Source organism: Cydia pomonella, chromosome 9 (assembly GCF_033807575.1).
Source record: "Cydia pomonella isolate Wapato2018A chromosome 9, ilCydPomo1, whole genome shotgun sequence".
NCBI lineage: Eukaryota > Metazoa > Arthropoda > Insecta > Lepidoptera > Tortricidae > Cydia > Cydia pomonella.
The window spans coordinates 14,282,158-14,297,305 of record NC_084711.1 but is presented as its reverse complement, the minus strand read 5'-3'; the positions used below and the strand labels follow the sequence as shown (position 1 = coordinate 14,297,305).

Here is a 15,148-nt window from a genome sequence, read left to right as displayed (position 1 = left end):
TGCCCCATGTGTATTAATAATTATAAACTATTTACATTATTTTATTTCGGCTGCCTTTCTGCTACGAACTTTACGTCGCGTCGCAATCAAAGCCTACGGAATGTGATTAATCTATTTTGCACAGCTTTCTGCTTAAGTGAGAAAAAAGTTTCATCTAGTATTAAAGCAAGCTTCCTTAGACAATATAAACATATTGTATATCCATATGATACTAAAAAGGTAAGGTAAGTCAAATGATATATCTAGGCAATCTACATATCTGTTTATGACTTCGATTTTTTTAGGAAATATGCCGAAATACTTTCGGAAGTAACAGACGTGGACAGCATTTTAACGTACAATTTCACTCCACTCACATCAGTGGATATAGAAACATCTTTTTCTATATACAAATGGATATTAAACTCAAGGCGAAACAAATGAAAAATGTAGAAAAACTTATTACACATTATATTACAATAGCACAGAAAATTAAATTTACAATAAAAATAAAAAAGCTTAGCACTCGTTTTGTAATGAATTTTAATTTTAGTTTAATCATGTCATTCTTGTCTTTTAATATTTATATATGAATACTACATATCCATATTCACATCTACAAGACACAGCTACATGACATTAATGACGTAAAAACAGCTCACCCCAGCCGATATCTGCGTAGTGATTATATGCTCTTTGATATCTGCTAATAACAATAATTCACACACTGACAAAGTACAGTTTGGAAAAAGTACCTAATGTACCAAAGAAACATAAATGCTAATGAGTGAAGAGGTTGCATTTTAAAAGTTATTTAGTTATAAGAGAACCCACAGTCGGGTATTACAAGTTTATGAAGAAGTCGCTATATCGCTCTTTCCCATTTGTGCGATAGAGAAGCAGATACCGAAATTTCTTGTAGGATAGACTAGTGGAGCTGGACTTTTATGGTATATCGTTTATCGTAGTGATTCCCAATGTAGGCCATGTAGACACTCTTAGACCCACGACAAGATTCAAAGAGTCCACACAAGCGGGAAAAATATGTTAAAGCAACTGATGGGCGGACTGGACCATTACCTTGGTCCGGTCAGAATGTCCCTTTCTCGCTCTCACTTGCTGCGTCCTTCAGGCTTCATTCGCGTAAGCTCATTTACACTGCGTGTTAAAAAAGCGTTTTAATGATTCGGACGGATTCAAATGCTTTTTTAACGCGCGTTGTAAAAGCGCTCGTGCGAATGAGGCCTAACTGACGTAGGGCGGGTCACCTTCCATAGGATCGGACTGGCTTGGCTTTTGGCAGACCGGACCAAGTCCACGGTCCGTCCAGCCCGTCTGTTATGGCCAAAGAGCATATAATCACTACGTTTTAGTTATGGCTTTACTACTTAATCGAAAAATTTTAGAATTTAGCGCCAGGAGCGCGAAGCCATTAAAAAAAATAAATAAATAAAAGATAGAATCAAAGACAGAATACAATGAGAACGACATTATTGTGTATATTCACAGTTAAAACACTAACTCGAACGTAATTTATATTTGAGTGTCAAATTGACACTTGACAGTGCTCGTCTTTTATTAAATGACGCGACGAATATTATTTTCTGTGTATTTATTTTATTAAGAGCTCTATTCGAATCGCTACATAGTTATAGTAGTAAAATAAATTAACCATGGTACGTAGATTACGCGAACAAAGTACTACTGAAGATGAAATCGTTATAGGTAAAGCAATGTTTGTTTCTCTATTTGTCATGTAACTAGTTTGAAAACTTAAGGATATAAATAAGTCGATATTTTCAGATACACCACCACAGAAAAAGCATAAAAAGCACAAGCATAAGAAACACAAGAAAAGAAAACTTGAAAATGATTACGATAGTGATACATCAATTGACGTCTCATACGAAGATGTTATGGACAAATCTTTTAAGTCTAGAATGAAGGTTGGCAGAGACCTTCCAGGAACGTCTGCTGCAGATTTGCTAAAAGCACAAACCATGAAGTCATCTTCTGACTCAAGGAAATCGATGCCAGGCTCATCTTCAAGCACTCCACCTAAAGTGGTTGCTAAAAAGAAAAAAAAAGGAAGGGATAGCGGGACATCAAGTGAGGAGGAACGATGGCTAGATGCTATTAAATCCGGAAAACTAGAGGAGGTAAAAATCTTTATAGTTAATTACATTACATACCTACAGATGTCCACATTTATGCTTATTGTAAACAAATACAATGTATATTAAAATAATTTGCCGGCAGTTCCTGAAGCCTAGCCTGAAACCTAGTGTTTCTTCAAGAAAACCTAAAAATAGAATGATTACATCCAAATAGACCTAGCCATGGCATGGCACTGCTTCTACGCCTTCTACTAACAAATATGTATTTAAAAATGAAATTGTGCTTTTGTTACACAGGTTGATGAAGAACTGAAGAAAATCAAACCAAAAGACCCAAAAATGATGACTGCCAGACAGAGGGCTATGTACGAACGCGGGACAGACAAAGACACCAGTCCAGGAGGTGAAGTGCTGCTTGCACTGCCCTCTGGTTACAAAGAGAAGGTCATGACCGCAGAGGCCATACAAAAGGCAGCCATCAAATCCCAAAAGCGAAAGCAACTAGCTGATGAAAAACGTGAAAAGGATAAAAAGAAAACAATGGATCGCCTACTTAAAAAGCAGGAATCCAAAAATCTGAAAAATTCACAAAAAGGCAAACCCGCTAAAAGTAAAGAGCCCATGATAATGTATAAAAATAATGCAACAGAGATATCATTGTCTTTGCCGCCTGGTTTACCTTTTCCACTTGAAGCAATGCCTCCAAGGGAACCACCTAAACCAATCCGGTGTGGAGCCGAGGGTTGTGAGAACATCAAGAAGTATAATTGTTCTAAAACTGGAGTTCCCTTATGCAGCTTGGAATGTTATAAAAGAAATCTTACCATTATAGCTGTTTAAAACAATGACATGTCCTGTTTTACTTGAGTTTTTCCTCAACCAGAATAATTTTAGAGTTTTTAGACAGGAATCCTGACGACTGGTTTGGCCTAGTGGATAGTGACCCTGCCTACGAAGCTGATGGTCCCGGGTTCAAATCCTGGTAAGGGCATTTATTCGTGTGATGAGCATGGATATTTGTTCCTGAGTCATGGGTGTTTTCTATGTATTTAAGTATTTATAAATATTTATATATTAAATATATATATCGTTGTCTAAGTACCCTCAACACAAGCCTTATTGAGCTTACTGTGGGACTTAGTCAATTTGTGTAATAATGTCCTATAATATTTATTTATTATTATTATTTATAATCCTTCTGTTTCCAACTTTCAGATATGAAAAAGTTCTGTTTGAAAAATAATACCATTATATTATTATAGTTTTTGAGCCGTTTGTTGTTCATCTGAATGTTTTACATGTAAGAATCATATTTTTAACCCATTCATAATTCAGAATACAAGATTCATCATCCCAGCAAAAATGTTAATAGGCGGGTCCACACAGAGCGAGCCAGCTCGGTCGTGAAAAACGCGCACGCCGCCACGCCCAAGGCACGTCTACACTGGCCGTTTTGTACGTGAGGACATTGCCTCGCGTGTATGCTCGCTCTGTGTGGACCCGGCTATTGCCCCATGGCTCATATCTATACTAGGATAAACAAATAAAAAACTGTAAGACAGCTAAATAGTGAGCATATAATTACTTCATAAAAATTAAATAGGTTTTTAAATAGAACAAATTGTATACAATACTTCAATTTACGTACACCAATGGAATTATAATAGATTAATACAAGTGTGGATTGTTACAGAATAAAAGCTTTCATTGTTTTTGATAAAATTTTACCTTTTTAGCTAAAAAAAAGTTGCCACTTTTTCGGTTAAAGTTAAAACCAGAAAGTTATTGAACGTAGAAGAGGTTTCAAGAAAAAATTGTGCACCCAAGTTTGAAAGCTGAAATAAATGGCGCCATGTTTTGTGTTATATATAAGAATAGGCTGGGCCAATGAAAGTATTTTACAGATGGCACCAGCATAGGTTTTACCTGTCAGTCCTATGAATACTGTTAAATTCTTGTTTTTCTCTTAAATATTTTATGATCTGGATGCGAGCCCTTTGAACCAAATCTCATAAAACAACACTAAATGACTAGAGGCAGTTAAGCCTATGCTGGCGTCATCTATCAAAACCTTTCACAGATTGCCATTGTTGCCAACCCTTAGAGCAGTTGTTAAGTGCCAACCCCATTCTCAAGCGTCAACTTTTGACAACGATAACTAATACCGCATAATTCAAATTCAAAGGGCCGTCCAGCGATAATTTCGAGCCACGATTTTTTCCTAGACTTTGCGGAAATCCATACTAATAAAAACAAAAATTATTACCCGCCACCCTCGCACCGCAAGCCAGGAACATTAATTGCATGTAAAAATACGCAAGTATAACGGGTTAGCACTGATTGATTGTTTTTACCTCTTCTACTATCAATAACTCTGGTTAACACTAGAATAATAGGCATGAAGACTCAAAAAGATAATGCCTTCATCGACTATCTGCCTGAAAATGTCCAATTCTATGAATACGTTTATTGTGTCACTTTTAAAAAGTATAATGCTAGGTCTGAGTAAGAGAACTCATTTTTAGATTAATATTACACACCATTGGGCTGAAAACTAAATTGGCTATTTTCGTGAAATAGGGATTTTACACTGTTTCTACGAAACATCCATAAGGTAGTAATGAACCAGATTTAACCTGCGCGCCTCTACCACGTACCTACGCCCACGTATAATTTTATAGACACATCGCACATAAACGGGGCAAAAGTATCGACATTTGTTGTGTTTGCATGTACCTAAGTCTAAAAGATTACTATAGATACGGTAGGGCGTGCATTCTAAAAATGGGTAATCACATTATTTTAATAAATCTTTTTAGAACATGAAACATAAATAGACTAGACTATGTAATGTTGGTATTCATTCCATAACATTGTGCCTTAGGATGGTAAAATATAGTCAAATATTATATTACAACTAATCAGTAATCACTGGCACTGTCACACTTTTGTGAATAGAATCTAATGTAATCATGATCATGTCAATAACCTATATTGGCTGGCAAGTTTGCAGTACATAAGTAAAAAAAAAAAATTTGCACTGAATTTCTATATGTAACTACCAGTTTTTATTGAACTTGAGTCTGTCTCACAAACGTTTGGGTGCAGATGTGAGGTGTTGCTAAGTAAATTCAGGAATGGGACCTTATTTTCTAAACATCCATTTGGCAATACATTTGAGCTGTGTAAGTGACATTTAAGCTTAACATATAATTTATACTGTTATGGTATGTAGAACATTGCTTGTACAACATACTAGAAATGCCCCGACTAGCGGTTTTAGCTGAATACCGAATATTCGGCCCTCTTTCGGCCGAATCGCCGAATATTCGGCAGGACAAGCGAACATTTTGAGTCACAATTACCTATTATGAAAACTGTTCGCCAACAAAACACGTTTGCTAAGATATATTTTTTGTTGAAAAGAATTAATAAATGTAGTTAGTCAATCAAATCAGACCCATGATAAAAATAAAATACTTTGTAATCAACAAATGGTCAAAAAGGGTCTTCGTATTTAATAGCTTTCCAAGAATACATTCTAAATATTATATGTATATACCTAGTTTTTGGGTATTTTTATTGTGTAATTTTTCTTCTTAGGTAGGTGCAACAGATATTCGGCCGAATAGTAGGCAACATTCGGCCAAATACCGGATTTTCGGCAAAGTGGCCGAATACCGAATAGTTGCCGAATATTCGTGGCATCTCTACAACATACTTCATGCTTCTGTACATGGATAGTCAAATAGGCAAATGTATCTGAAGTTAGAAGTAGGGACACTTGATGACAACTATTAGCATAAGGGCGCGTTTACATTTCCACCTCTGCGCACATTCAAAAGCCGAAAACGCCTGAATTTTAGCAACTGTTGAATGTATTAGTCTAACCAATGTAAAGGCGACTAAGAGGCACAACAATCTAGCCACCGCCATAATCTCCAAGTTACGCTCTTATTTTAAAACAATATCCTGAAATAAACATTCAAGTAACATATATCTAATTCTGGCTCTGGTAGTAGTTTTGTTGCTAGAAATTGTAATACAAAGAAGTTAGTGTGAGTAGAAGTTTTATATTCAAAGGTTCTATTCACACTATTTTCGTTGTATATTTTTTTTAGTTCTAGACAGATATGTCACGTAAATATTCATGCCAAGTTTCATGTAATTTAAGCATATATAGTTTTAAAAATAAAGTGTACCTTCGATTGTACAGGAACGGCTTTCTGGTGACGGGTCACACTCTTTATGCCTATTGCTGTCATATGTTTTACAATGTCATAACGGTTAAAATTGTAAACCATTTACAAGTTAAATATAGTTTACAGCGGTACACTTCGGTCACTATAATTAAATAAGGCATCACACCTACACATACATCTTTAAAACACCTACAGTGAAATGGAAAAGATTTCATTACAATACAACAAACATGCACACTAAAGCATCCAACAAAAGGTACATACAGTTCATACTATAATTCTTTAAAATCGTATACTGGACATTTCATTACACTATTTATGTTTGGACTTTACAATAATTATAATAGTCTATGTCACTTTTTGCACTATTTCTTCATAACACATACTATTTCTTTATACTTTATATTCACTAAACACAAAGACATGTAGACACAGAAAGTTGTCCATCAAATAATTGCCAGTTTATTTGGAATATAAAATTGCCTCTTTTGCTTTCATTCCTTCTCACTGCATTCACATCTCAAAGAGAGCTCACAAGGTGTAGAAAGGGCCCGTCAGACGGGCGCAGCATACAACTTCCTAAAGACCAAAGCACGGCAGCCAGCAAAAGGGCATGAAGAACCCGGCTTGGTATCAGACGTTCGTCCGTTTAGAGCTACGAAGGCGCGCCAAGCCCGACTGTAACCGCTAAGATTGATTATTCTGCTTATTTGATCTGAGTCGCGCGAGCCCGGAGCGCTCTTCCTCCTCGTCGCTGGTGCACGACAGACCGCCGACCGCGCCCCGCGACGACGTCGCTTGTATCAAGTCCTGATCAGGCCCGTTCCGGCTCTCATACAACAAAATGCCAAGTGATTCCTCATAAATCCTAGCCTCCGGAAACTCTACTTTTGTGTGTTTCTTATCAGTTGCATAGACAATGGATGTGCAGCACACCTCAGCACATTTTTTACCGTGTCCGAAGAATGACCAGCAGCATATTTCGTTGGAGCCGATGACATCTTTGATGAAGAGCACTCTTCCACTAAAGCGTAGTGAGAGTTTGTCAAACAGTTCAATGTTCTTCAGCAGGTTATCGTCTGACGTATTTGTGTAGGAGTACTTGTTGTTGTGACGATTTATTAGTAGCTTCACAACAGGCTGGAAGGACAAGACGAGACAATATTAGCTTTTATATTTTCATATTCACACAAATCGAGCAACCTTGAGAGGAAATATCCGTGGGCAAAGCAACTCTGTGAATATGAAGACCATGCCTCGTGCCTTGGCTATGAAAAACTCATGATGTGGGCAAGTGGCTTGTTCTGTGTGGACTCGCCTATTAATTCAAATCACTCGTAGTACTTGATATGAGACTGGTTAGCTTAACAGCGGGCCTAGAATTGATTTCAAGTTAAGCTCCACATTTCTTTGTTTGCTTTCATGAGGGGTTATCCATTAATTACATCACACGTTTAGGGGGTGGGATAGTCAAGAAGATGTGACATATTGTGACAAGGGGGAGGGGGGAGTCACAAACCTTGTGACGTCACTTTAACTTCATCGGTAACCGATTTTTTTTTTATTCGCTAGACAGTTAAACGACGAGTTATTGAAACGGTAATTGTTTTTATTCGGTTATTTTTCTTTCCCAATCGGTTTTCTGTTATAAAATTACTAATATTTCTTTTGTAAAAAATATTTTGATAATATATTAATAATACCTAACTCGATTTGCCTATTTCGTTGAAAACAAAATTGCCAAAAATGTGACGTCACACCAAGGGGGGAGGGGGTTTGCCAATGTGACCAAGTGTGACAAGGAGGGACCCGGGTATGTCCTTAAACTATGTCCAAAAGAGAGGTATGGGCAATGTGAATGTCATCTCGCCTTGTGTGGTAGGGCACAGCACAGCAGATGTCATTCCAGATCTAGAGCAGAGCCCAACTGGAGAAGTACCTCCACCTTACAGAAAATCGCAGCCAAATAACACTTGACCCTACTCATAGTGTTGTGTTCCTGCCGGTGAGTAAGGTTGCCAGAGCTCAACGAGGGGGGTGGGGTTAGGGTCGGCATCGCGCATGTAACTCCTCTGGAGTTGCAGGTGTACATAGGCTACGGAGACTGCTTACCATCAGGCAGGCCGTATGCTTGTTTGCCACCGACGTAGTATAAAAAAAAAAAAGTAGGGGGAGGGGTCAAAAAAACCTCGGAATTCGCGTGATGTAATTAATGGATGACCCCTGATAACAGTTAAGAGTAATTTCACACCACTCGCCCTAATATTTTTTTTTATATTTAAGTACATTGACAAATAATATATATTATATGTCAATGTTTAAGTACCTTTTGCCCTTTGACGGGTCAAAGGCGTCAACTGATTTGGACTGATGCGCTTTGTTAAAATGTAATATCAACGTTCGTGCATTCCGATAAGGTACCTTATAATGGCGAGTTGTACAGAATAGGCGTGGCGTTCAAAGATTATAATACCTACCTTAGAAGTAGACATGATAAGAAGCTGCTCCTCCTTGTGGGATGTGATGAGGGGCACTCTGCATATAGGTTCAGCCTCCCTCTCTTTCTTCTGCAATGCTTGCTGGCAGGATTCGGTCAGCTCTTCAATGAGGAAGTACTTGGCTTCGGCCAGCAGCTCCATGATCTCGCGGTAGCTGTCCGGCAGCGCCACCGTGCCATCACGCAGGTAATTCAGTATTGTACCGAAATGCTTCCCACAGCGATCAATCAATATCCAGCCTACAAAATTAAGTGTTAATAATTAAATTAAGTGTCATTTCGATTCATATTGGATTAGTATTTATTCAGAAGAAAAAAAACGCACTAATAACCCCTCTGGTGTTGCAGGTGTCCATGGGCGGCGGTAATCGCTTACCGTCAAGTGATCCGTTTGCTCGTTTGCCTCCTCTATCATAAAAAAAAGAAGGACTAAAATGCTAAGATCGTTTCATTCAAGACGACGCGTGCCTTGACTCGTATTACGACGATCCCAAACTCACAAACGGTATTTAACCTTTAAGTCTAAGGAGGGACTTTGCCTTTGACTTTGTGTGTGTTCTACCGCTTGTTCAATCGGCTGTGCTCTGAAGAATTGTTTGACATGATGCCAACGGTCGCTTTCTCTCACCGCACCGCTCGCCGTCGGCAGGGTGTTCATCCGCACACTCTAGAACCTAAATGATCGCGTACTGTGCGGTTTAAGAGGAATTTCCTCCTGCGGACGCTTCGGCTATGGAATGAGCTCCCTGCCGAAGTTTTCCCGATGGGCTACAGTATGAGGTTCTTCAAAAAAGGAGTGTGCAGGTTTTTAAAGGGTCGGCAACGCGCATGTAATATCTCAGGCGTCCATAGGCTACGGTGACTGCTTAGCATCAGGCGGGCCGTATGATTGTTTGCCACCGACGTGGTATATATTATCATGTTATTAAAGGTTAGATTTGACAATTCTGCCTGAACTATAGTAATGTTTGTTCCGGCACTGAAAGTTATAGGTTCTCAGAATTCAATAAATGTGACAATCTATATCAAAAGGGCTCTATGGCGGTCAGCGCTTACGCCATTATTAGCAGATGGATTGTCACAAATAGATTGGTTTTGTAGTTATACACTTTAGAAATCAGTTTTTGCAATTTGGTCAAGTTATTCCTTAAAAACCAATAATGTATTCTGACACTGGCATTGCTAGGTGGTCTTTTAAATGACGGGGTTATGTATATAATCTTGCATAATAATCAGTAAGGCTGAGGTGCTAAAATGCTAGTTCAGCATAGCTACTGCAAATCATTTCACTATTTAATCTATATAACTATAGAAGTGCTAGTGGCCTTTATAATGCAGGGGTCAGCAATCTTTAGAGCAAATAACAATGAACTTGTTTCAATGTTTAAATTAATTATTTCACAAATAATAATAAAAAAAACCTGATAACCCTTGGAGTGGTAGGCGTCGACTCCCGAGTCCCGACCGATTATGTCATTTAAATTTCAAATTTGATTTATTGAAATAAAATCAAAATTCCAATAACTCAAAAACGACATATGCCACTTGAAGAGATAAATATGTAATTATTTTTAATAAGGTCGAAATAAATGGCTATTTATTTTATTTATCTTAACTTAACTCTACAGAGCGGCATGCATTCGGCTCATGAGCTTCAATTTATCAACCCCTGGTCTAGTGGTTAGTCTTTCAAGCACCTCTTAAACCAATAATTTTCTAGGTACTTATTGTAGTTCTGCTGGCTTTGTAATCCCCACATACATTATAAATTCAAAAGTATTATTATTGTAGTTTGTGGGCCTTTGAGTGCCAAACCAGGCATTGATCTATTGTGACAGCCCTTTAAAGTTCATGATGCCCATGTACCTCTTAGGGTTGCAATACGTGCCACCCTAAGTGGGTACTTCTTTTTGACATTAGTGGTCCACAGGAGCAGAGAATGTGTATTGCAGTCTCCTCTGACTCATGGCAGAACCTGCATGTCGCATCTTGTTTCTTTCCAATTTGAAACATGTGTTTGTTCAACTTACAGTGTCCAGTCAAAATTCTGGTCACCGCGCAGGCTTTGTGTCTTTTGAGCCCTAGAAGCTCCCTAGCAGTTTTGCTGTTTAACCCTTTGATTAGAGCTTTTGAGTGTTCTTGTCCTTTTACGAACTTCCACCAATCGTTTGCCCTTATTTTTTCTAAATTACTGAGCAGAGAATATGCATCCGGTTTTGTGATTCCACAGAACAGTTCTGGGCCGACCAGGGGTGTGTCTGCACCCTTTCTGGCAAGTTTGTCTGCTTCTTCGTTTCCGTTAATGTTGGAGTGCCCTGGTACCCATCTAAGTATGACTTTGTTGGAGTTAGCCAGTGCATTGAGGTTTGTTTTACAGTTCAGGACTAGTTTTGAGTTTGACTCAAGGGATTCTAGTGCCTGCAGAGCAGCCTAGTTATCTGAGTTGATGTAGATATGTTGGTGTCTTAGGTTAATTTCAGCCAAAGATGTCACTAACAAAGAAATCGAACGAAGGATTGAGAATGGATGGAAGAGGTACTGGTCCATGAAAGAAGTAATGAAGGACCAAAATCTTCACATTAGTGCAAAGAGCTAGGTATTCAATATGTGTGTTTTACCAATACTTATGTACAGAAGCCAAACCTGGGCCCTCACCAAACGCCAACTGAACAAGTTACGTATCTGCCAAGTTTCCATGGAACGAAGCATGCTAGGAATAAGAAAAGCTGATCGGATAAGGAACCAGGTGATAAGAAGCAGAACCAAGATGCATGACATTTTAACAAAAATTAGAAGGCAGAAATGGTAGAGGCATGGACAAATGGAGTAAAAAGGTGATCCAGTGGTACCTAAGAGGCTGTAAAAGGAAAAGAGGAAGGCAGTTCAAACGATGGGACGACAACATCAGGCCTGTTGCTGGTGCCACATGGAGCAGGGTTGCCAGAGACAGGAACGAATGGAGAAGGCTGGAGGAGGCCTATGCCGATTGGCAAGCGGGCACCCAATACATTTAACAACACATCAGTGAAGAAACAAATAAACAGCATTTGGGTGTCATAGGTTAATTTAATTCAAAAGTAACTGTTGGTCTGTATATTATCTCTTCCTGCTTTAATGTAAAGGAAATGGATGTTTAGCTGGTTTAACATAATTTAACAAAACCAGTAAACAAGGGAAAATAATAGCCTGACACCATTTAAAAGGACAAGCACCCAAAGGAGACAATGAAATATTATTTGGAACATTTTTTCATGCAATACACCAAATCCATAGTCATACTTTCATGGCATTATTCATAAATATGTTACAAGCCAGACTTAGCTATGAATCCTTTGACATTTCAACTTATATATTTGTAAGAAAGAATTAAAACATAATTTAACTAAATCAGGTTAGTAAAGTTTTTTGAATAAGGGGGTTAATGATTGTAATATCATGAAATCATTGGTACCTGAACAAGTGTGAACAAAATTTTTCTTGAAAAAAAAAAAGATGGTTTCATTAAAGATATCCCTCATCTCTTACAGGTGTGTAAAGTCTATAAATATCACCATATAAGTAAGCCTCAAACTTTAACACATTCACTACCAGTACAAGCTATGCTTGTAACTGATAATGCACCTACAAACAGAGAACCCATCTAGCGGTTTGCTAGCAGTGAATGTGCACGTAAATTATACACATTGATGCATTAACTTTACAATGTATAAAAAAACAATGCTTAATAGTATTACTAGGTGCATATGGGTGAAAAATTAATTCCTAATTTTCTAAATAAGCAGATATCTTGACATCAAAAGGTAAAGCTACACCAATTTTTGTAGTGATCTGACATAAATAGGAGATACTCACATATCACAGTCATCTTTACTATGACTAATGTAGGCCATTTACAGCCTTATCTTTAAAATAGTTACAGTATGTTTTTTTTTTTTTGCAAAATAATAAAAAATTTACTTACCCTCCGAGTCAGTAAGCACTTCCATCCTGCCACTAAACATAGTTCTGAGCATGTTATCACTCTTCGTCAGGGTTCCGATGGTGGTATAAAATAACGTCCCGCCCACATTTAGTTTCACGTATTGGGATGGGCTCCCTTTTATCAAGGTTTTGTGGTCACCCGACATATTTGCCGTCGGGTCAATATCCAGCGGAGACAAAGCGAAACAATTTCAATCTTCAGGTCACAAAATGCCGAGCAATTTTAGGAGTTGTCCTGAACTCCTAAGTACTTGATGGAATAGTCTACGCGGTCATATAGTACTAACAATATTTTAACTGTATTACGATAAAAAGGCTAGTTAGGTCTCAATTTGACAAAATCAAGCGCAGTTTAAAGAGTTATTTTATATTAATAATTAATGTATTTGTAGGTACATAAAATCTATGCTATCACTTTGACATTTTAATGGTTTATCTTGTCTATTATTTATTCATCAACTCTCTTTGCTTATGAACGAATTCAGAGAGGTAGCTAATGTTAAAATCGAAAATATTTTATCAAGAGACACTATTCCTTGCTGTTATTTTCTATAATTTAATGAGATGTTTGATATCCAAGGATCTTTATAACTTTAACTTTTGTGTAATCTTTACGCTATGCAAAATTACGTCGTTAATGACCTTGAGTAAATCACATTACCCGAAAGTTTAATTAATTATTTAAACTGGCAGCACAAAGCGTTACATTATAGGCCAGTCCAGACGGGTACATTTCTACGCCAATCTTATTAAATTGTCTGATCAAATCAAGGGGCCTACCGCGAAAATCGAAATTCGCAAATTGCGGGGATCTTTCTTTTTAGTCTGTCTAAAGGGCCCTCCACAGTCGTGCGCGAATCGAGGCGCGAAGCCGCGAACGCGAGTGTGGATGGCCCTCGCGTCGATTTCGCAGATTGTTCACGAACTTGCAAGACTCCACACTCGCAATCGCTTCGCGCCGCGATTCGCTCACGAGTCGGTTAATCTGTTAACCTTCTATGGCGGCTACTTGGTTATATTGGGTGCGAAATTGATCAACCAAAAATCAATTGGACAGTTCCCAGTTTGAATCAGTGCCTTGCCGAAAACTAAATCCGATCAGCTGACGCTTCGGCGCCATCTTGCCGCGAACCAAACTGCGCCGTGAAGTTGTGCGAGTGTGGAGTCTACGTCAACGTCGCGGTATGTTCGCTCCGCGAAATCACGCCGCGATTCACGCGCATAGTCTGAAGGCCTACCGCGAACCACGTTCGACGTGTTGCCACTCTGTCGCACTTATTAGTTCTTACGTAAGTGTGACAGGAAGGCAACACGTCGAACGTGGTTCGCGGTAGGCCCTCTGGAGGGGGCTTAAGACGTAGGACGTATTTAGAGTTATGGAAGGTAGAGGCAAGGAACAGAATCTCCATATATTAAAAAGTGTCGGACAAAAAAACATAAATAGGTGGCAAGGTGGCGCTAGAATACTTAAGAAAAAAATCTAATCATAGACAGCGCACTTCACTCCGTAAATAACGCCTAGGTTCTTAGCTACTCTAGCGCTACTCTGGAGAGATTTGGAACTATTATTTTTATAGTTGACAGGTGGACACTTTTGCAACAGTTCTGCCTGGTTCTGCCTAAGGAGATTTTGTTCCTTGCCTCTGCCTTTCATATTTAGAGTGATAGAGAAAAATACCTGCATTTGACGAACTTCGATTTTCGCGGTTATAGCCCAGGGCCCAATTTTATAAAGTTACAAGTTACAAGTTTACAGGCGTTTACTGGCAACACTTGCTCCGTTTTTTACAATTTGCGTTTTATAAAAGTACTGTGTTCGTACAGTAATAGTAACTATTTTCCTTCTTTTTGTTCGTTCAATCGAATGCGCAAATGATTTACTCGGACGACCGTGCCGATGAAGAGTTTCATGAGGAATTTCAAAGGTTCCTTCCAACCAAGCCTGATTGTTTGTCAAATATATTTCTTCTGTACTTTGTGTATTTGTCCACCTTTGCTCCATTTCAGTTTTTAAGTGCAAAAACTTATGTTTAAAGCCATTTTTACTTTCTTCAGTGTCTCCATAACACTTCAAGATGTAATCATCCAATTTCTAAAAATTTTCACTAAAACTTGTAATTTTTTTGCATCGTCTCATAAAAATATCTTCTCAAATGAATGGATGACTCTTTAACAGAAAAAAGGCATTTAAAAATGATGTATGTTCCGTCCTGTTTTATGTTTCTTTCTGTACAATAAAGTGTTTTACTACTAAAAAAAGGTAAAGATTTTTTAGAATGTTTCCCCTATAAACTTAGACTGACATTATTTTTGCCAGTCGCAAGGTTCTGCAAAAGCTGTGACTGGTTCTTTAATGTTTAATGTGTAGTTAA

General features: G+C 38.2%; 2 protein-coding genes across 2 annotated transcripts; one reads left to right on the top strand and one right to left on the bottom strand.

Moving 5' to 3' along the window:
• The first annotated feature begins 1,531 nt into the window (after window positions 1–1,531).
• On the top strand, window positions 1,532–2,944 carry LOC133521463 (INO80 complex subunit B). Its single transcript, XM_061856433.1, has 3 exons — window positions 1,532–1,704; window positions 1,783–2,138; window positions 2,394–2,944. The coding sequence occupies exons 1-3, from the start codon at window positions 1,653–1,655 to the stop codon at window positions 2,934–2,936; spliced, it is 951 nt and encodes a 316-aa protein (XP_061712417.1). The 5' UTR covers window positions 1,532–1,652; the 3' UTR covers window positions 2,937–2,944.
• A 709-nt stretch (window positions 2,945–3,653) lies between these two features.
• On the bottom strand, window positions 3,654–13,221 carry LOC133521465 (BTB/POZ domain-containing adapter for CUL3-mediated RhoA degradation protein 3). The gene is made up of 3 exons (XM_061856439.1): window positions 12,757–13,221; window positions 8,776–9,035; window positions 3,654–7,438 (listed from the first exon to the last, which is right to left on the bottom strand). The coding sequence occupies exons 1-3, from the start codon at window positions 12,920–12,922 to the stop codon at window positions 6,986–6,988; spliced, it is 879 nt and encodes a 292-aa protein (XP_061712423.1). The 5' UTR covers window positions 12,923–13,221; the 3' UTR covers window positions 3,654–6,985.
• Between the last annotated feature and the right edge of the window lie 1,927 nt (window positions 13,222–15,148).

What these genes read in the sequence shown, in the direction of transcription:
- LOC133521465 (XM_061856439.1), bottom strand. Translation starts at nt 12,922, where the DNA reads ATGTCGGGTGACCACAAAACCTTGATAAAAGGGAGCCCATCCCAATAC. An exon ending in AGTGCTTACTGACTCGGAGG is followed by an intron (nt 9,036 to 12,756) that starts GTAAGTAAATTT and finishes TTAATTTTGTAG; the next exon opens with GCTGGATATTGATTGATCGC. An exon ending in TTATCATGTCTACTTCTAAG is followed by an intron (nt 7,439 to 8,775) that starts GTAGGTATTATA and finishes TTGTCCTTCCAG; the next exon opens with CCTGTTGTGAAGCTACTAAT.
- LOC133521463 (XM_061856433.1), top strand. Translation starts at nt 1,653, where the DNA reads ATGGTACGTAGATTACGCGAACAAAGTACTACTGAAGATGAAATCGTT. An exon ending in TGAAGATGAAATCGTTATAG is followed by an intron (nt 1,705 to 1,782) that starts GTAAAGCAATGT and finishes CGATATTTTCAG; the next exon opens with ATACACCACCACAGAAAAAG. An exon ending in AATCCGGAAAACTAGAGGAG is followed by an intron (nt 2,139 to 2,393) that starts GTAAAAATCTTT and finishes TTTGTTACACAG; the next exon opens with GTTGATGAAGAACTGAAGAA.